The sequence below is a fragment of the Primulina tabacum genome, chromosome 8, assembly GCF_025594145.1.
Source record: "Primulina tabacum isolate GXHZ01 chromosome 8, ASM2559414v2, whole genome shotgun sequence".
Classification (NCBI taxonomy): Eukaryota; Viridiplantae; Streptophyta; class Magnoliopsida; order Lamiales; family Gesneriaceae; genus Primulina; species Primulina tabacum.
In genome coordinates this window covers 5,093,652-5,115,195 of record NC_134557.1, presented here as the reverse complement: position 1 = coordinate 5,115,195, position 21,544 = coordinate 5,093,652, and the positions used below count along the sequence as shown (strand labels likewise).

The 21,544-nt window shown below is 33.4% G+C and overlaps 2 protein-coding genes and 1 pseudogene across 3 annotated transcripts; 1 reads left to right on the top strand and 2 right to left on the bottom strand.

The window, feature by feature from the left end:
• Nucleotides 1-9,507: 9,507 nt before the first annotated feature.
• Nucleotides 9,508-12,090, top strand: LOC142553244 (homeobox-leucine zipper protein HOX16-like). Of its 2 annotated transcripts, none has more exons than XM_075663368.1 (3): nt 9,508-10,156; nt 11,020-11,414; nt 11,516-12,090. In XM_075663368.1, the coding sequence occupies exons 1-3, from the start codon at nt 10,018-10,020 to the stop codon at nt 11,618-11,620; spliced, it is 639 nt and encodes a 212-aa protein (XP_075519483.1). In that variant the 5' UTR covers nt 9,508-10,017; the 3' UTR covers nt 11,621-12,090. The 2 variants fall into 2 exon arrangements, with proteins under 2 accessions (XP_075519483.1, XP_075519482.1); XM_075663367.1 differs by having other exon boundaries at nt 9,511-10,156; nt 11,551-12,090.
• LOC142553243 (uncharacterized) lies at nt 11,772-15,665 on the bottom strand. The gene is made up of 5 exons (XM_075663366.1): nt 15,235-15,665; nt 14,588-14,721; nt 13,750-13,897; nt 13,524-13,630; nt 11,772-12,833 (listed from the first exon to the last, which is right to left on the bottom strand). Exons 1-5 carry the CDS (start codon nt 15,518-15,520, stop codon nt 12,792-12,794), a joined length of 717 nt encoding a protein of 238 aa, XP_075519481.1. The 5' UTR covers nt 15,521-15,665; the 3' UTR covers nt 11,772-12,791.
• A 905-nt stretch (nt 15,666-16,570) lies between these two features.
• LOC142553242 (calcium-dependent protein kinase 10-like) lies at nt 16,571-21,077 on the bottom strand (annotated as a pseudogene).
• Between the last annotated feature and the right edge of the window lie 467 nt (nt 21,078-21,544).

Here is a 21,544-nt window from a genome sequence, read left to right as displayed (position 1 = left end):
CTGCAAAGATTAGAGCTGAAAAGGTGACAATAGTCGATATCCAGAGGGAAAAAATGACCAACAATTTGCCAGTCGAGCGGTATTTGTTCTTGAAAATACGTCAGCTAAATTAGTTGGTAAACTGGTTAAAATTCAACCTTGAATATAATGACCGACTCTTGGCAAAAAGATAACTTTCATATTATACTTCATAATATACTGTAACAAGAACAGACATAACATGTCAACATAAGGGTCGATTGAAAAAGCAATTTCATCCACCATGATGCCATATTGTTTTCAAAATTCAAAACATTTGCAAACCACAGAGCATGGAGCCATGGAGGGGATGTAAAGCCGCTCTCTGGGGTGAAAAACAAATGATTAAAGTTTATTTTTAGTTAGTCTTAAGATAAGATTTCGATCTGAAATAAACGGAAATCTCTGAGTCCACTCATCTAAGAGTCTGAATCATGACGCCCACCCTGTTTTCCATGAGGCGCCATAAAGAATGATGGACTATGATCAGAATATCTAAATATAATTTCATCTCATTTAATCCAATACAAATTTTACTAACTATTAAATAACAATAGAAAATTCTCATCGATCAATATGCAAATTATTATCCAGCATTCTTAAATTTTTTATTTCCACGCTAAGATCTGATTAAAAAAATAAACACTTTTTCTTCGATGGGTGTCACACCAGGCTCAAGGGCCGAGCCTAGTTGCACTCATTATGGATTTTCATCACTATGGACGCCAGGATATTTTTGGGGGATTAACCCATTAAGAGTGGACGAACAAAAATTAATTAAATCCCTCTATCCCCGCACGAAATTCCAGGTCTCGAGAAAACCCATCAGTAAAAATAGAAATTTTACAAAGTAAAAAGCATTCAAACAATAAATTGAGCTCCCGTAATAGCCCAAACGTCAAAAATCCAATTTTCAACAGATTTTCAGAATCCGAAGCAAACCCACAAATATTTCAAAGGGATTCAGACAAGAATATAGATCCATCATACACTAAGAGAACTATGAGCGGTCGCAAAACCAAAATAAAAAGTAAAAGAGAAGGGGATCATTACAGCTTGTCCCTAAAAATGAATAGCTCGAAACGAAGACTTGCAACTCGTGAGGGAGAATGGGGGTAAGAGTTTTCCGAAAATCTGTTATTTATGCAGGGTAGCTGACCATCGGAATAGATGCACTAAAATAGTTATTTACATTTTAAACCCCAACAAAAAAATTATATTATATTTTTTTTCGAATTCGATGAGATTATCTTTATAATTAGATTTCAAACTCGATATTTTTTTCAGGTTTAAGATTTCGACGACATCTATATTATTATATATTAATATAATGCATAAATTTCTTACAGTAACTACATTTGTCATTTTAATGAACGAACAAACTAGAGTCTTTTATCCGATAAAAGTTATTTAGTAGGTCTCTTGTGAGATAGTCTCGCGAATCTTTATCTGTGAGACGGGTTAGCCCGACCGATATTTACAATAAAAAGTAATACTATTAGCATAAAAAGTAATATTTTTTATGGATGACCTAAATAAGAGATCCGTCTCACAAAATACGACCTGTGAGATCGTCTCACACTAGTTTTTGCAAAAGTTATTATAACAAAGTAAATTCCAAAAAAAAAATTGAGGTTGCGTTTGGATCGATGGATTTCAAATATATTTAAATTTATTTATTTTTAGTTTTAGGTGAATAAAACCATAATCTTCAAATTCATCATTTTCATTTTTATACATTATTCCATGTTAATTAAAATGAATTTCAAGGTCACCTAATAATATAGATGTTTGAAATTCATTTTAGTTGATGTAATTAATTTAATATTTCATGTGTTGTTTTATTGTTGACGGTAAAATATAATTGAAATCCAAATATAACCTTAAATGATTTATTAATATTAATCAATCAGTTAAAGATTTTAAAAAATTAATTACGTTAAAAATATGTGCACGTGAATTATCGTCTGCGTTCATAGCTAGTATGGATTATATGTCAAAGATACACAGAGGTAGATAATTTTAAATTTTTATTATTGTAGCGTATAATAGTTATAATAACTTTTTACCATTAAAATGCGCTTTCACGTGATTATTAATCAATGTTAAAATCGTTTGATTCTAATTAATTAATTATCTAAAACAGTATTGCAATGAAAAATAACAAATTCTATATATGCATCAATAAAAAATATAAAAAATAATAAGTAAATAAAAGTGTAAGAAAATTTTAATATAATATTGTAAGAAATTTTTTTGATACTCTTGTTCCACATCTTAAAAATGAAATATTTAAAATGAGTTTATAATGGCTTACAATGGACTTCTATAGCAATTTGGATTAATCATTTTTGTAAAGCGAGAACGAATACGAATTAGTTGCTATAAGGGCTCATTGTACAATCACGCAGCCACGAGCCGGGGCTCGGGGCGTGACAATTTTGATATAATAATAATTAATATTACCGATTACATGTATCAACTTAATATGATCAATATACACATACATGATTAAAGTTGTGAAATTTAGTAATATTTAAACTTCTTGAACATATTAATAAAAAATATAAAAATAATTTTTTTTACTTAATATAATTCTAGACAAATTCATATTTATCTACGTACGTTACTAGATTTATTAATTAAACCCGACTAATTTGACTCGTGATTAAAGACAAGATACAAAACTAAATTTGCAAATATTAATAGATATAGGACAAAAAAATTTATTAAAAAAATCACGAATATACGATTAAATTTACGGGTTGAAAATATATAGATCGGACAAAAGCAAAAATAATAATAATAATAATAATTTAAGGTAATTTATGTGGTAAAATGTCCCCACGCGCTTTGTAACCTGGACCTGATACGTTATCTTCGGTCTTCCTAAGAATTATCGTTTTAACGTAATCATTCGTGATTTGCCACGAAATTTAATTGATTAAATGTAGATAATGATGGGTTTTGATTTTATCAATTAATAATTTTATTGACCTTAATATATATACATTAATGTTCGGCTGTAATATTCGATTTCGACGTTGGTTTCCTCTTCCCATGGTGGTTGATAACATAGAATTACTTTGTCATTTCTTGTTAATGTTTTTTTCCTGCGCCTAAATTATTTACATAATCAATGCGGCGTGTATTACATATATTTAAATCATCCACCATTTTACAGATCAATTTTGTGAAACAGATCTCTTATCAAACACGATCCATTAAATAATATTAATTTTTATATTAAAAATATTATTTTTTATTTCAAATATAAATAGAATCGATCATATACATTAGACCGTCGTTGATAAAACCTAGTGTAAGATTTTCGTAGGTGTTTCTTGGCCCAGTAGCACCATGAATCCCGAAAATGGGACAGGTTCTGAGTTTGAGACCATATAAACCTCAACCTGATATAAATATTTTTTTAAAAAAAAATCTTATGCTCTTGCCAATGTATGGATTAGTCAACGCTAGGAAAAAGACATGCAAATTAAATTAGGAAGGTGTGCATCCCATTCAAGATGTTTTCTAGGTTGTGTTTGCCATATATACATACGTATTACAAATTCCATTCACATTTTTATTTTAAATTGTCAAAAGTTCGGTTCGATTAGCTTAAAAAAATTCTATTAATTCGGTTCCATTGGTTAACGAATTAAAATTAAATGATAATCAAAAAGTCACGCACAGGCAAATTCGAATTTGTGTCAGATCGAAATCACCTCTAAAACTCCTCGTATAGTGATCTGTGATGTGATTTTACAGATCTTTATTCGTGAAACAAGTCAATCGTTCTCATATTCACAATAAAAAATAATATTTTTTCATGAGTAAACCAAACAGAAGATACGTCTTACAAAATTTACATATGAGACCGTCTCACCAAAATTTTGTATCACATGATCTTGTACAAAAACTAATTTTACGAGAATTAAACGCAATTACTCAACTGTTATAACAAACCATTCGCGGAATTTTGTAACTATTTAATCAACTTCGTCTGCTTGACTTTTTAAATTCAGTATGGTCGTGCTTGCCAAAATATTGTCTTTCCCCAGCCTTAATCGGCAGATACTAAGGTTTGAGATATTGTGTTTCAACCGACTCATGTACAAGTTTATTTCGCGAACATCGTCAATTAATAAAAGTTTTATGCATATACATACGATGCTGACTTATGATAATTGAATATTAAATAAAATAAGATCGTGTCACAAAATATACCAATATAGATTTCGAAAAGTCACGAAAAGCATGGTCCACTATTGAGCAATAATCTTATAATATGCTTTGATGAACTATATTCTTATCTTTATATATCTATCTGAGATAGAATTGCATAGTTAATAGTAACGGAATTTTTTAAACTATATAACAGCTCAAATGTCATATTTCAATTGTTCTATTCAACAAAAGACAGTTATTGCACCCAACAAATGAATGACCACCGTGACTTTTTGAAAAAAAGACCAGTTGTAATCCTATATTTATAGTAGCTAGCTAGGAGGCCTAATTAACAAACTATCAAGTTTTCAGGAGCAACCCCAATAAATTAACTCTAAGCAAATTCTATATATATATATATATATATGTTATATATATATATGTGTGTGTGTGTGTGTGTGATTTAATATTTCAAAACTCGAACATTCAGAAATCCAACCAGTAAGATTAGAGTCCAGCTTTATAAGTTATTGCAAGGAAATAACGATGGGACGTTGGAGTTGCGGTTCATCCAATGACAATGAACTTCGCTTTCTTGATCACCACGATGCATGCATTTATTAATTTAAAAATTATTCTTGTGCAATGGAAGTGTAAAATGGAGATAAAGAAGCATCTAATTTAGAATATTATAATTTTATCTAGTTTTTTTAAGTATTTTTTTCTAAAAAAATATGAGAAATTTTATGTTTTTAAATTCGTAATAAAAAATTTATAAAAAAACTAAACACGACTGCTTCTATTATATTTTTAAAATATATAATATACAAAAAATTTATTTTTTATTAAAAATTAATTAAAATTATTTAAATACATTTTAAGAAAACACTTTAAATTGTTGTTTTTTCATGGATACGCGCTTCAGAAGGTTAAGACTATATTAACCAAGAGCTAGCAGCGTGTGTTTCAATGTGTGGCGTAGATTGAAGTATATCGTTGTCATTTTTATGAGTATGATTTATTGCGAGACATTCTTGCGAATCTTTATATGTGACAATCTTACGGATATTCACAATAAAAAGTAATACTCTTAGCATAAAAAGTAATATTTTTTCATAGATAACTCAAATAAGATATCCGTGTCACAAAATACAACATGTGAAACCAGTGGCGGAGCCATATTAGCTAAAATTTTAAACTCTATAATTTTTTAATATATTAAATTGATATATCCGGGCTAATACTATATTATTCCAAAATTATATAAAATTTACATATAATTTTTGTAAAAAAATTTGGGTCACCCAGGCAAAAGCCCGGGTATAGGAGCCTTTGGCTCCGTCCCCTGTGTGAAATATTCTCACACAAATTTTTGCTCATTATATAATGTAAGCATCGATAAATGTTTGGTTTTAATATATGTGTATCAAATGTCGCGCGTGTTGAAAATATATTTTTTATAATTGTATTAAAAAAATCATAAAAACTCATTATGTACGATTTTATGAGTTAATTTTACGAGACAAATTTTTAACGTGATTATATTAATTAAAAATTATTATTTTACGTTAAAATATTAATTTTCACTTTAATTATGTATCGGATTGACCAGTCTTACCGGAAAAATAATATGTAAAACCTGTCTTACAAAACATCTATACCTAAAAAAATATTATTTGATTCTTAGTTGATTCTATTTTATGCATGGGTCTATATTATTAAATTTAGAATTTATTTATTGGCCTTTATATCATGGTCCATCATTTTTTTCAATGTCAATTTTTTATTTGATTTAACATTGATTATCCAAAAGAAAATTTCTATCATCATAAATTTATTAGCACAATGTTATTAAAAAACCCTAAATCATATAAAACTTATTTTAATTACTTTTAAATATTTTTTTTTCTATTTTGTGTGTGTGTGTATGCACGCATAGTGTAAACTACTATCACATTATGTAAAAATATATTTCTAAATTGTCAAATTCCTAAGAGCAGGTCTTTGAAATGAGTTCAATTGAGATGAATATGATATAATATATAAATTATGTTATTTCTAACAAATGTGAGAAAATGGACAATTTCTAACAAATACAAATAATATTCATTGTAATAATATCATATTCTTATAGGAAATAATACTAAAAAAATTACCTATGAATAATGACCATTAAATATCTTAATATAGAGACTGATAAATTATGTTTTAGATTTGATCTTAATTTTTATATTATTTGAAAAGTTGTAAAAAAAAACGTGAACACCAATATTGTCAGAGAAATTCCTACTAGTTTTTTTAATCATTGGGCCCGGGGAATAACGATATGGCCCACTTAACTTTATTTGTACAATCTTATCCAACTGGTTCTCCTATTGTCAAAGTTGACCAAAGCTTTTGGCAAATGCAATGTGAATACATTTTTAAATTCATGGCACCCCCAAAGATAAAAGAAAAAGGACAAAACCTGATTGATAGAGATAAAAATAAAATGCATATATTCATATTTGTGTCTTAGAGAACACTATAAATAAGACAATTTATAGATGCATTACAAACAAATTTGCTTTAGAAAATTAATGAATTGTTCACAACATGTTTTAGAATATATAAAATAAATTTGGTGTATATATATATATATATACACTATCTATTGTTATATATTAAAGGAGTGAGACGGTCTCGATCATGAATCTTTATTTGTGAGCGAGTCAACCATGTTCATATTTACAATAAAAAAATAGTACTTTTAGCATTAAAATAATATTTTTTTATGAGTGACCCAAATAGAATATTCGGTCTCACAAAATTGACTTATTACACTGTTTTATAGCATTTTTTGTGATATTAAAGTTAGATCCCAATTTTGGTGTGTTGGTGAATTTCATTTCAAATTCCCAAAATATCATTTAACTTCCTTAAGTTTTTTTCGAACAATTTATTATTGTTCTATATCTCTCCAAAGTTAATTCAAATATTATGGAAATTAGCTATATATATATATATATATATTATATATATATATATATATATATATATATATATATAAAATAAAGTATTGGGATAGAACGAACATCATGTTGGCCTTCTATATGTATAAATCTCAGGGTTTATTTCATCCTACCTATGTGGACATTGTCCTCATGATATGATGGATGGCCAAGATTTGCCCATGCATTTATAAGACCCACTTTTTTTTTGAGATTGTATGTGTTGCAAGATCTTATCCATTGAAAAGAAGTGAGGATAGTGCCCACGTAGGTTCGATCTCATGAACCAAATCTCAGCTGAAAACCCAATCAAAGAGGATACTGTCTTTCGCTTATCTCGCCTTAGGATAAGATTTGTTGGCCTAAGTTTAGGCCCAGATAGATAGAAAGAAATGAATGGGCCGAAGGAAAAGGCCCATCAAAATACTTGTAAAAATGAGCGGTTTGTCATAATTCCGCTAACAGGGTCAAATTAAGACCAGGTCCTCTAAAATTAAAAAACCTTGACATTACCGGACTACCACCTCTGCCATTATGCCGACGACATTATAGATATAAAAGAATGGTATCGATTCGCGAGTTATTCGAGTCAGTTCGAATAATATTTGATTAGTATTTGAACTTTTTTCGAGCTTAACTCGAGTCCAAATTATTTTGTTTGATAATTTGCGAGCTGTTCGCGAGTTTTAATATTTATTAATAAAATAAAATTATATATTAAATAAATAAATTTGAGAATTTCGAGTACTTATTTTCGAACAATAATTCAAATAATTCACGAGCATGTTCGATTTTTTCGAGCAAAACTCGAAGTCGAGCTTTAATTCGAACAAACGTCGAGCCAAAATTTTTAAAATTTTCAAGCTTCGAATCGAGCTCGAGCTCGAATATAATATATTTGATCCGAATTCGAGCATTCAAATTTTCGACTATATTTGACTCAACTCGATTCATTTACAAACCTAACGACCACCAATCGTACCACCACGACTATCAATACTATCCCGATTAGCACTACTATCATCATTACTATTATAATTACTACCACCACTATAACTATTATTATCACCACGACCATCATTGCCAACATTGTACTATAACAAAGATCGATGTGAGTCGATTCGTTTTGATATATCTAATTTCTTCTATCGTCATTGTGGATTTACTATCGTCATTGTGAATTAAAATCAGCATTACTATTATTGCCATAACTGTCAATACTAACGTTAATTATTACTGGTGTTTACCAAATTTGGAATCGTGTAATGTCGTTTGTGTTTTATTAATCATCCCCACTCGGGAAGAGATACATTGGACCTGGCTTCTTGATCCTTTCTCGATGAACACTTTAACCAACATGTCCAACTAGCAATGCGTGCATGAACAATAAAAGAACTCGGCGTATTGATTTATTTTAGTAGGCCTTTTTGAGACGGTCTCGTGAATTTTTATCTGTGAGACGGGTCATCCCTATCGATATTCACAATAAAAAGTAATACTATTAGCATAAAAAGTAATATTTTTTCATGGATGACCCAAATAAGATATCCGTTTCACAAAATACGACCCGTGAGACCGTCTCACACAAATTTTTGAGTTTATTTTATCTCCATATTTATCACGATAGGAGCAATTTTTTTTCAAGACAATGGAACTTGGAACTACTAGATAAATTTCGGGTTAACGCTCAGATAAATCAAACAACGTTAAATTGATGAGCTTACTTAAAAATATTAATAAAAAAATCGAATTTATTATCATTAATCAAACACTCGTACAGAACTCAGACATATTACAGGTCGATATGGTCTCATCTAATTGACAGATGATGGCAAGGAATGGCAATTGCAGTGTCAAACAAAAGTTTTATTAAAAATAACGATAGGGTTTCATTTTGAAGAAAGCGAAGGGGTAAATATTATCAATCAATTTTTTTATTTTATATATATATATAGCTAAATTGGTCTCTTTGTAATTCGAAGGGCCGACCAAGAAATATTGTCCACGACGATTGGTTAAACAAGCCAACTTATCGACAAAATAAATAATTTGCTACGATTTGCATGATTATAAAAAATACAAAATGGTGGAGCAATACGTGGATCCAACAGTTGTATAATTAAAAATAAATAAATTCCCATGCTATAATTCATATATTATTATTTTCGATTAATGATTACAGCAGAATTTATAAAACATTGTTAGTCAAATTATGCTCGTGTATTTTGGGATTATTATGTGCATAAATTAAAGATTTCAGTTATTTAATTTCTTACAATTAATTTCTATATATATATATATATGTATGTATGTATGTATATATATTTAGAAATGAATATCATGATTTGACTCATGATCAAACTGGCTTCGTCTGTTCTCCTCCCATAATGGTACCGAGAATAGATTCAAAGAACCGGAGAAATCGATCTCCTTATTTCTAGCTGCCATCGACTGTGGCTAACGCTTCTCTCTACATTCTTCACGAAGAACAACGCATACTATTTGTTCCTCAATTTCTTCGACAATAGAGCAGTAGAGAGATGAAAGAAATGATGGGAGTGATGAACAGAAGGTGTTCTCACACTTCTCACATCACAGCGATCATTATCACCAGCTTTTTTCGTCACAAAATCTGCATCTCCTGATAGTTTGGCCAATCCTCAAGCCTACCGCCGGTAAAGGGCCTGCGATTTTTTTCTTCTCACGGTAAAGTAAAGTGAAGTGAAGTAAAATCAGCGGTGCCGATTGCCAAAAGTGGCAGATTCTTGAAAATTTCATAGTTGTTCTGTGTTGCTGCTAGCTGTTCTCTGTAAAAATAAATAAATCTACATATATAGAAATGATGATGCGTGGGGGGATGATCTGTGGTGGTGGTGGTCGTGGCCCTGTTCCGAATCAGAAGCAGAAACTCAAGATTTCTTCTCTTGATCAGCCTTTTGATTCAATCTTTGCGTCAGCTTCGTCAAATCCTTTTACCGGTACGTGTTTACTGATTTTGGTGGTAAAATCTGCGTTGAATTCTGTTGAAGTCGCTTTTCCAAAAGTGGAGCTGATGAATTTTATGTTTTTTTGACGACTTTTACTTGGTGATTGATATGATACTTATTTCTGCAAAGTTGGCGCGGAAGCGATTCTACGCCGTTTTTATTTTATTTTTTGGTTTTTTGGTGACAGTTCTTGATATTTTTTATTTTTTTGGTGATTCTTATTTGAAGAGTGGCTTTGAGACATGAAAGATCCTATTGCCTCTCCATAAAACGGAGAATTAAATGAAATATTGAACCTTCAAATGGATTGAGTCACCCACTTAGTTCCAATATCTTCTACTTTGAGAGTGTTGTATAAAGATCCTAACGAGCTTCGTTTTTTCTCCCTTGAGCTTGCTTTGATTTTACTTCATTTTTATTGTTTAGATTGTTTTAGGTGAGATATGATACAATTTTTTGTCATTTTATTTGGACCAGCAAGTGGTGACTTCACGTATGTCAAGTGACTAAGCTCGTGTCACTCATAATTTACTAAAGAAATAAGCTTGGGTGCCGATCCAAATTTGGGTGACTTTGTCTCCCTATTGGTGATCTCCTCTATGGATGATATGACGAGTATCGAGTCTGTTGTTTTTTTTGAAGACATGTTCTTGTTTATGAGGGCAACAGAGGCTGTGCTAGGAAACATAATGTCATCTGTCGATGAAATTCCTGGTTTTGTTGAACATAATGAAATTTGAGGATAACTTTCTTCGGAGTCTCCGTTTTAGTCACACGCCATAATCATTGTTATTGCTGTTATTTTCTTGATATGAGTCAGTATACATTGTATTGCTGATTGAGTTATGTTTCAGGCTCAGGGGCCATGGTTAATTTTGGAGCTTTTGGTGTAAACATGTCTGGTAACTTGTTTTGTCGATCTTTCGACGAAGAAGAGATAAATGGAGATGAGTGCTTGGATGAGTATCTCAATCATCCCGAGAAGAAGAGGCGTCTTACAGTCGACCAAGTTCAGTTTCTTGAAAAGAGCTTTGAGGCTGAAAATAAACTCGAACCAGATATAAAGAACCAGCTCGCTGTGGAGCTCGGCTTGCAGCCTCGGCAGATTGCAATATGGTTCCAAAACCGCAGGGCTCGGTTGAGGACAAAACAAGTAGAAACTGATTATGAGACATTATTCGAAAAGTATAATTGCCTGAAAACCGATTACGATAACCTTCTCAAGGAGAATGAAAAACTCAATCTACAGGTGACGATGCTCGATCATTTCTAAGTGTTCTTTATTTAAATGATAAATAGAGAAGCTTCATATCTGAACAGTTTATGTTTAAACATTGTTATATTTCATAGCTGCATGCTCGTGGTGATACTAGTTTGCCGTGCAGTTTATTCACCTTAAAGAAAATCTTAATGCTAAAGAAAAAGAGAAGGAAAACTCGCAATCTTGCATCGTGAAAGGGTTGCCTGAATCATGGATTGAAAAACCAATTTCTGCTACGGTTGCTAAGACGAAGGATCCACAGTGTTTGCGGTGGCATGTATGAAAGAAGATCAAAGCGAAGCCAGAAGTGATTCAAGTACTGGTAATGATGGCCTACGTTACAACAATGGGACTCGCTCTTTGCTTTTGGAAAACGGTGATTCTTCTCTAGTTTTTGAACCTGATCAGACGGGTTTTTCAAATGAATCTTTGCAACTTGCTTACAACTCTCCAAAGATCGAAGAAGGTTACTGCCACGCCCTCACTGCAAACTCATGGTTTCTGATTGAAGACCATGGTTTTAGTTTCTGGTCATATTGAGTTCCGCCTGTGTGTATATTTATTTTCTTCCTTTACTTCAAGCTTCTTTATGGCAGTATATGAAGAAAGTACATTTGACAATATATGTACTTGTTTCGTTTTCTAGCTATGTTTGAAACAGTTACTACCGTATTGTACTCTTGTTTTGGCACAATCTTTGTGGATTGGACTCGCTTAGAAACTGATTTTGATGACAAACAAGAGTACTAATTCAAATCGACTATTTCAGTCCTGTGTTGGAATATCGATATGTTCTATGTTCTTCAAATTCTTTCTCGTGATGAATCTTGTGGAGGAAACGGCGATATACTGTGCCCTACCGCAAACATTGTGGTGCGCACAAGTATCGAGTTTATATTGCTTGGTAAGGAGAAATAAAATAAATCTGGAGCCACTATTTACATACATGATATCGGCCAATTTCTTTTACCACTATTAAATATACTGTTTGAAAGACCTCCCAAGATCCTATTTCCATTTAAGCCCAAAAGTAAGAACTTCCAGTTGAGGTGCTACTCTAGTTGGAGACTTTAGATGAGCTAAGAACATATAGGGGAAAAAGCACCATCGATTGTGGCATGTGACTTGGAAAGTTAACCTTGTCCCGGATCCAACTCATTGAAAGTGCTAACTCAACTTTTGAATATGATGCTTATCTTCATCAGAACAACTTCTGTAGAGAATATTCTATGTTATCTACAAATTTGAAGCTACACTTTGTGCGTAGATACAGTTGGGTAAGCAAACCATTGCCATGCCTTTTGACACTTTAAATTGGATGTACATTTTATGAAATGGAAGATGAAGCCTGCACCACTCCAAGAATCAAAATCTGAAATTGTCCTTCAAGTAACATACCATTTCTTGCTGCACCGTAGCACAAAAATGTGATCAGATGGTATTCAGTCATATCTCTGGGGTTTGTAAAGGTATTTTATCTGCTATTCTCATATACAAGTTATGAATAACATATATCTCTGAAATAAATATAAAACCATTTAAGAAATGCGTGCTGACTGAAATCCCGAGTGGAGATGTCTATTGGGAGGTATGTAACACAGAAACACCCTAAGGTTTGGTCCATTGGCAGGAACCCATCAGGTTTATGCAGTGGTGGAGCCACCAATGTAAATAATGTATGACTAGGTTTGATAAAAGCTATCGGTCGAAACCACTTTTTCCAAAAACTTGATCTTGGATTGTAATATGCAACACATAGGTGTTGAAGACCAGGAAATCCAGAATTAATATTCGACATTTACATGTATGAGTTGGTGCACCACCCAAGGCCAACTTAATGAAATGTATGGGGATTGTGTTCCACATTTACCTTTCGGGCTCTGCTATCATGTTGAAATTACTTTCTTCAAAAGTTAGGCACAGACAACAATTTTATACTCTGACACTAACTATGAATCTCATAGATCACAGTCGTTCTACTGATAGGGGAGATAGAAGGAAAACTAAATCAAATGCGACCTTTTCAACTACACCTTGAGTTAAGCAAGACGAAAACGTTCAAGCATTATAGGAGTAAGGAATTCTAAAGAAACTTACAATCAGACACAAGAGGATGCATCCAGTTGCACCAGGGAACAAAGCATACCAAAAGTTCAAATGATGAAGCTTAATGCCATCAATGAAAAGTAATGGCAAGCTTGCAGCTGAAAACCAAAAGAAAAAACTCAGTCTTAGCAGTTCAAGAACTCGTAAATGTAAGAGAAATGTCATCGTTTTTCAGGAAAAAAACGTGCTTAGGGGAGTTTATTCATAAAAATATTGCCTGGTGGATGTATTGCACGAGTGCAAATCATGAAGGCTAAGGCAGCAGCAACAGCAGTGCTCCGAGCTAGCCAACCTGGACCGAAAACCGAGAATGCCAAAACACCTATTGCTGCACAACCAATTTGGGCCACAAATACATTGTATTTCTGCGAAAGGAGGCCAATATTTAATGAAAGTAACTACCACGATTCAAGGAAACCAGGGTTTTGTAAAGCCAGCGAATTACTAGTTATATAGAGTTTGATGTCAAAATCGTGAGATTCATAAAACCCTTTTGATGACTGTGTAATCTAGGTTCCTCTGTTCAGTCCCGGAGTCAGAATTTCACATAGGAAGGGCAGAATTAAATTTCAAAACATTTAGAGGGGAAAATCATATTTTTATATACACGTGATAAACAGAAATACATAAGCCTATAGGACGAAATTAAAATTCAAAACATTTAGAGGGGAAAATCATATTTTTATATACACATGATAAACAGAAATATATAAGCCTATAGGAAAGGTTGGGAGCGAAAGGGAGCAATCATCCTTGCCAGCCACCCTTAGTTCTACCGTTATTTGTGTGGCCGTTTTCTTAACCTTTTGGGTATGCAATGTGAAAGGAAAAACCACCCTATCGCAATGGTTGAAATTAAAACCTTAACTGAAGCAACATACGACAACACTCTGAAAGCTACAATACGGAAAAAGGTAAATATACGTAGTATTGGTATTACCAACGGCATGATTTTTCCACATTCTTTCATTATAACAGTGCCACAAGACAAAAAGGGCTTTCAGCCAGAGTTTTAGGCGTTTGAATAGAAAGAAAAGAAATCAAAAGCTGCATACCCTGGCACCAGGAGAAGAAGGGGTGGCAAAGAGAACCGCACAAACCGCACCTAGTGGCGCAATTGTGATCGAAAAGCCTTTGGGTGCAAGCATCTGATCCACCTTTCCCAATATAGCCATGGCTGCAAATGCCCCTGTCCAGCATAAACCCCCACCAAATCATAAATTAATAACTTTCAACCACTAAAGCAGCTCAAAAAGCTCGAAATCAGTAGTTCATACTCGCTTAGCAATTGGATAAGAACAAATATGAAGGCATGACTTTTGTTAACAACAAACTGCACATTTATCAAAGTTTAGACAGTACTCTACCCGGTATAAAATACCTTACAAACTAAACAACTGCTTTTGTTGACAAACCAAGATTTTGATTTCGGGAACTGGGATTAACAGCTAATAATTGATAAAATAAAAATGCTTAAAGTGTGGGCAGTATATTTTAAGCAAGTCGTATAAATGATCGTTCTTATCAATTAAATTAGCAATTTTCCCCCATCCCAAGGCTCCTTCCATAAACTTTAAATAGAGCTATCTAGCCACAAACAATTTCGTCCCACGTTTATGTATAAGAAAAGAGAGAAACCCATATTCACACACAATACAGCTAAAAGAAACTTGTAAATAAGCAAAGGGAACACAACTTGTACCTGCAGAAGGCCAAACTATATCACTGAGAGAAGGAGCTTTGGAGCTCTTCTCAGGCGTCCAGCCATCCCACATTGGCGCGGCCACATTGCTTGATGATGAAGTTACACACAGCCCTCCTCTCTTTAGCCCTTTTGCACTCGGAAAGCTATAAAGATTCTTGATTTCTCTCCAGGCGGTTGAATTACAAGGGAAAAACAATTTGTGCGGTGTTGGCAGAAGAGTTTTTGACGACAACGGATGATTAATAGGGGCATGACTCGTTTGAATTTGCATACACATCATCATCGTTTGTTGATTGGTTGAATTTCGAAAATATTAGATTTTTATAGCAGATTTGTCTTCTTAACGCATATATATCATTCGGATTACAGCAAAGTGAGACGGGTCTTTTGGAGAGGACGAAAGGGCAATGGCCCAATGGACGAACAGCTCAGCTGCCACTGCCAGCGTCCACAAGTGCAATTTTTTTTCCAAGTTCATCAAACAAATACAAGAAGAAAAAACTATTTATTTACTAATAATTAATTTGAAATTCCACAGTAATGGCAACTCTTATATTATACACCGACACACGCGTTGCGTGCTTTTATAATATTTTTTATAATTCATTTGGTTTATATTTAAATGAGGATCAAAATATAATTATAAGAAATAGTGAGAGACTACACTCTAATTTTGATATATAAATTAAAAAATAAATAAATAAATAAAAAATAAAAAAATTACATCGATAAAAATTGAACATATAACTTATTTTCTAAGAAACAATGACTCTATCTACTGAACTACATATAACTTACATTAAAGTTTTAATATTTTATTAATATATATAATTATTAAAACAGACCATGACATCAACGTTAGTTACTCTAAGTATCTCAAACTTAATAGAATGGTATAGAAGAAGACTGGTTAGAAAAAAAAAATTTGAGAATAATAAAAAATATTTTTCGGGATACATATATATGGGCGTATTCAATATTTTAAAATCATATAAGAAATTTTTAACAATATTTTTTGGTGATCAAATATAATATTTATTATCTTAAATTTATTTTATTATATTTTTTAAAAAAAATGTCCATAAGATGATATTTTTTATATAAAAAATATCGTGCGTGCGTGTGAAAAATGCGTCCGTTGACTGTTGATAGGCTCTAAAATTAAGAATTGATGTATCTTTAAATCGCCTTTTCGATTTCCCGAATTTACCACCAACTTTCAAAATTATATTATTGTTATTTTTTTAGACTTTTTAATTTAAATTAACTAAATAATAATAAAATATACATATAACAATTTTCACATATGAGTACACAAAACAATGAGCCAATATCCTATGGAACATTTACATAAGTTGAACAATCATATTCCAAATTCCACACATTTCTAATCAGCATTTTTCAACTAAAGAAATGTCTCAAATTACAAAGGGATATCAGAAACCAAAGAATACACGATCCTACACATTCTACAAACAAAAACAAGATTACACAATTGTGCCGGAAATCTCATTCTGTACTATATCTTCCACAACCACAAACGTCTGAGTAGTCCGAATATTTTCTTGTATCTATACCTTCTCCAAAACTTCGAATGTCGAGAGGTAAGAGATGTTGGATTCAACAAGACCGCTGGGAAGAGAAAATATCACAGTTTTGTAAGTTCTAAACCACCACAGATTGACCGGTAAGCTCATCCCGAAGTTGCAGAGACCCGTCTTTCATCAGATTAACACTTAAGCTTTTGAACCTTTCTCTTGAATACTGCCGGGACGCCTTTCTCCAATCCGTTCCAGTTTTCATCATCGCAACAAATTCCTCGTAATTAATTTGACCGTCCTGTGACATACAACAGCTGGTTGTCAACTGAATCCTACTACTATGACAAGATGCCGAGTTCAAAATTTTCTAATTTTGGTTATTCAGTAAGTATTTTGGAAATAAAATGTAAAAATGGTTTTGACTAAAGAAAAACGTATCATGAACTCAAAGCTTTTTGATGTGAGGTAATTTGATTGATTAGAGAAAGTATGGTAAGATTCAGTCAATACTCTAACCTTGTCCGTATCAACCTCTAACATTATGTCATTGAGCACATCAAAATCAGTTTCGCCTGTTTCATCAGCCAACGCTTCTCGTAGTTCATCTACTTCAATATAGCCACTACCATCTTTATCAAAGAACATAAAAGCTCGGCGGAAATGCTCATCGTTTTCCATCCGCTGTAAGTGAATGGTAACTGCAACAAATTCCCCATAGTCTAAGACTCCATTTCCGTCAACATCAGCCTGCGAAGAAATTCACACAATGATTCTCTTAACGGGAACTTAAAAAATTCAAGGTGTGGAGCAAAGGGACCTACCACCAGACAAGCATCTACTAGCCACAGCTAAATACTATTTTTCTTGGTTGTGCTATGCTTTACCGAGAAATACCAAGCGGGCATCTTGATTCTTGTTGAATTACATAAATTCTATTTGATTCAAAGGCAATCAATACATTATTTGATTCAATGATGATTAATACATCGATCATATTTAGTGTAGTGGTTATCTAGAGGGGATTTCTCCATAAAGAAACCAAGAGTTATTTGATTACACCAACTTCCGAAAAATTGCTTTATCCACTCTCAAAGAACTTTATTCCAGTATCAACTTATCATTCCAAAAAATATATCCTATCTATCCATCACATTAAAATGTAAATAAATCAAGTTCGTCCTCAAACAACAAACTATCGTGTATCTTCCAACGTTCTCATCAAAGACACCAATTCAAAAAACTTGACAAAAACAGGTTTTGAAGTATTCGAGTTTGATATAACTGAAGTCAGGCTAAACATCAACAATGCTCTGTATCACTAAGTAAACTTCGAAATTTGAAGCATAAAGATATTTACCACATCCATTAGCAACTTGATCTCAGGCTCAGCAAGCTGAGAGCCCACTTTCCGCAGACCAGCTTTAAGTTCTTCGTATGTAACCCTCCCATCATTGTCAGTATCCATCAATGCAAACATATCCCTCATTACTTCTACTTCTTCTACAGACAAGTGTTCAGCAATTACCTACAAAGTTAATAATTAAGAAATAATTTGGCAGGCTCTCTACAAAAAAGATCATCAAACAAAGTGTATCGTGAAATTATGTAGCAAGAACGCCGGTCGTCGTCAATGATTACCAAAAAACTTTGTAACCTTTCATGTTGTAATTAATTCCTCACGAGGGAAATTTACGTTTGAAATAGAAAGTGCCAAGTTGCAGAGAGAAATTGAATGTACGCTTAACAATTACCCGCAAGGCTTTCTTCTTGAATCTATTCATCCCAGAAAACTGCCTGAGCCTCGCCCTCACAACATCTCCCAATGGAACATTTGAAGCCTTTTTCGCATGGTGTATCCAGGGGTGGTCTGAACAAAACAATTAAGAAAACAACTTAGATAAACAAACATGTTTCGAGGAGAAACTCGCTCTCCATTTGCATAATACTGAAATGTTTATGCTTCAACAACGAGACACAAAAATTCACAATATGTCTATCGCCCCATGTGCAACCGAATTGTGTCTCACACAAATCATCTATATTCCAGTTATGCCATTACTACTTCTTAGATTCCAGTCAATAACAGGTCTAATTGCCAGATTCCTAGATGGTTCATATCGAATCGAATCATTTTTTATCCCAAGACACATATATTGGATTGCCCACATTTTTTAAAGCAGCTTACTCCACGCTGTTCGACCTTTTTTTCTCATTCACTTACTGTCAATCAAGAAATAGCACTCCCAGATCAATGCCTGAGCCTGAGACATACAAATGAAGGCTATAATCTGACGATTTCTTCACACTTCGTGCATCTTTATTTCAAAGATAAAGAAATCTGGGAGCTGACAGTTGGATGCTCCACACCCCCTCTTGACCCCACCCCAAACAAAAATAGTAAAACTGTCTTTTCTGAGGGGTATAAAACTTTGGTTTCTGAAGTCACAGTGGGTACAGTCTAATTTGAAGTTTAAGTGGGTCAGACCCATCACAGAGAAGCTCTCACAGCACCAGCCATTGCATTCACAAGACGGAGAATTTGTTCATGAGGGATCTTGTAGCCACTGTTAGCATTTGTATTACCACTTCAAATTAGTCCAATGTTCCACACTCTAAGCCAAAACCATGTTTCAGTCCTGACTCCTGCCACTCCTTCCTTGGCATGTAATGTGTAATGCACTGTAATCACATAAAAAAAAAGACAATAAATGACAGAAACAGAGTACAGAACTAACTAACCAAGTACTTGTTGGGCAGTCAGACGTTTTTTAGGATCTGGTTCCAGCATCTGCCTAACAAGGCTTTTGGCACTTTCAGAGACTTGAGGCCACGGTTCCCTTTTAAAATCAATCAATCCTCTTAAAATTGATAGTGCCACACCTTGTTCAGTTTCTGCATCAGATAAAGAAACACGGATCCATTAATTTAGTGAATGGAGACGATGAAACTCAGATTCCAAGAGAAAAAAACACTTGAAAGAAACAAACCTGCCCAAAATGGAGGAACGCCACACAACAAAATATAAAGAATCACGCCAGCACTCCAAACATCAACTTCAGGTCCATAACTTCTCTTCAAAACCTCCGGTGCCATATAGTATGGACTTCCCACAATTTCAGAGAATCTTTCACCTGAATTAAAACTTTTTATTTGTTTTTTTAACAGATTCGTCATACAGATACACTACTCCTAAAAACTAAGAGCCTTCTAGTTGAAAAAGCAGGTATTAAAGATTCTTTCAAGAAATTAATTAATACAATAAACACCTCTCACAAATAAGTTATGAACTTCGAAAGTTTCATCTCAAACCGGTATAAAAATAGTTTCGTCTTAAAATTTTAGGGAAAAAAAATAAAAACTACAAGAGCAAAAGAAAGGCAGGACTTTTCGATATATTTGGAGAAAAAACACATCAGCAATTAGCATACTCTATCAAGCAGAACATACAGAATTCTAATAGTTTCCAGAAAAAGCCAATTCTTACCAGGCTTGAAAAATACAGACAACCCAAAATCAATAGCCTTGAGCGCAGAATTCTCCTTCTTATTCGCAAACAAGAAATTCTCCGGCTTCAAATCCCTATGCATAACACAATTCTGATGACACATCCTCACCACCTCCGCCACCGTCTTAGCAACCCCAGCCGCGGCCCTCTCACTGTAATGCCCACGAGCCACTATTCTATCAAACAACTCCCCACCCTCACACAACTCCATCACCAAATGCACCGCCTCTTCATCCTCGTATGTTGCCCGTAGCTTCACGATGTTCGTATGCTCTGGCAGACTAGACATAATCGCCACCTCACGGCGCACGTCTTCTATGTCCACCGCCGTTCGAAGCTTCTTCTTTGAGATTGACTTGCACGCGAGAGCTTCGCGCGTCTCGCGGTCGGTGCACAGATAGGTGATACCGAACTCTCCACGGCCCAGCTCGCGACCGAGAACATACTTGTCAGATATCTTCAGTCTGAGGGATGAAATCTTTGAGCACACGGATCGGAGTCGGGGATTGGGCGTAGGGATTAGGAAAGCGTTCGCGATTCTTTTTCTTGGGTTTTGGAGTTTGAGATTTGGAGGTTTGGCGCGAGTCACTTTCTGAGGACTTTATGCAGGCGTTGCAGTTTCCCATGGTGAACGGTTAGCATCCAGCAGGAGTTAGATAGGAGAAGAAGCCGTCGTCGAGGCTGTGCTGCCGTCAACGGCGGCGGTTGGTGCTTGTGGAGGAGAATAGCTGCAATGTCGCACTCGCACTGTAGTAGCCAGAGGTGAAGTGGATTGATCGGAGGGAAGGAGAAATTCGGTATTTAAGAAATAAGATTGTTTTAATATATTTTTAAAAATATATATTTTTTTATTATTTTAATTTAATTAAAAACATCAAAATTGAGAATGATTGCTTATGATTTTATGCAACCACGTTTGATGTGATATTGCTTAAAGTTCAAATCACATAAAAAAAATTAATTTAATTTTTTTCGACCCACTTTGAAAATTATTTTTTAACCATTTGATTATCATGTGTTTGAATTTTTATAAAATTGATAAATTTTTTATGTGAGAAAATTTAAAAATAGTTATAATTTGATATCGATTTAACAATTAATATGAACATAAGATTTTGGCTTAAAAACAGTTTTGTGCGTTTTTAAAACTTAGATTAGTGCGTTAACTTCTGCTCAATTTAATTGAGAACCAAAAGTTGGTCAATTGCTGATTTTGATTCTCAAAAAATATTATTTATCAAATACTACTCAGTCCTGATTA

What these genes read in the sequence shown, in the direction of transcription:
- LOC142553244 (XM_075663367.1), top strand. Translation starts at nt 10,018, where the DNA reads ATGATGATGCGTGGGGGGATGATCTGTGGTGGTGGTGGTCGTGGCCCT. An exon ending in TTCGTCAAATCCTTTTACCG is followed by an intron (nt 10,157 to 11,019) that starts GTACGTGTTTAC and finishes GTTATGTTTCAG; the next exon opens with GCTCAGGGGCCATGGTTAAT. An exon ending in ATGAAAAACTCAATCTACAG is followed by an intron (nt 11,415 to 11,550) that starts GTGACGATGCTC and finishes TTTGCCGTGCAG; the next exon opens with TTTATTCACCTTAAAGAAAA.
- LOC142553243 (XM_075663366.1), bottom strand. Translation starts at nt 15,520, where the DNA reads ATGATGATGTGTATGCAAATTCAAACGAGTCATGCCCCTATTAATCAT. An exon ending in TATAGTTTGGCCTTCTGCAG is followed by an intron (nt 14,722 to 15,234) that starts GTACAAGTTGTG and finishes TATGCTGGACAG; the next exon opens with GGGCATTTGCAGCCATGGCT. An exon ending in CTTCTTCTCCTGGTGCCAGG is followed by an intron (nt 13,898 to 14,587) that starts GTATGCAGCTTT and finishes CTCCTTTCGCAG; the next exon opens with AAATACAATGTATTTGTGGC.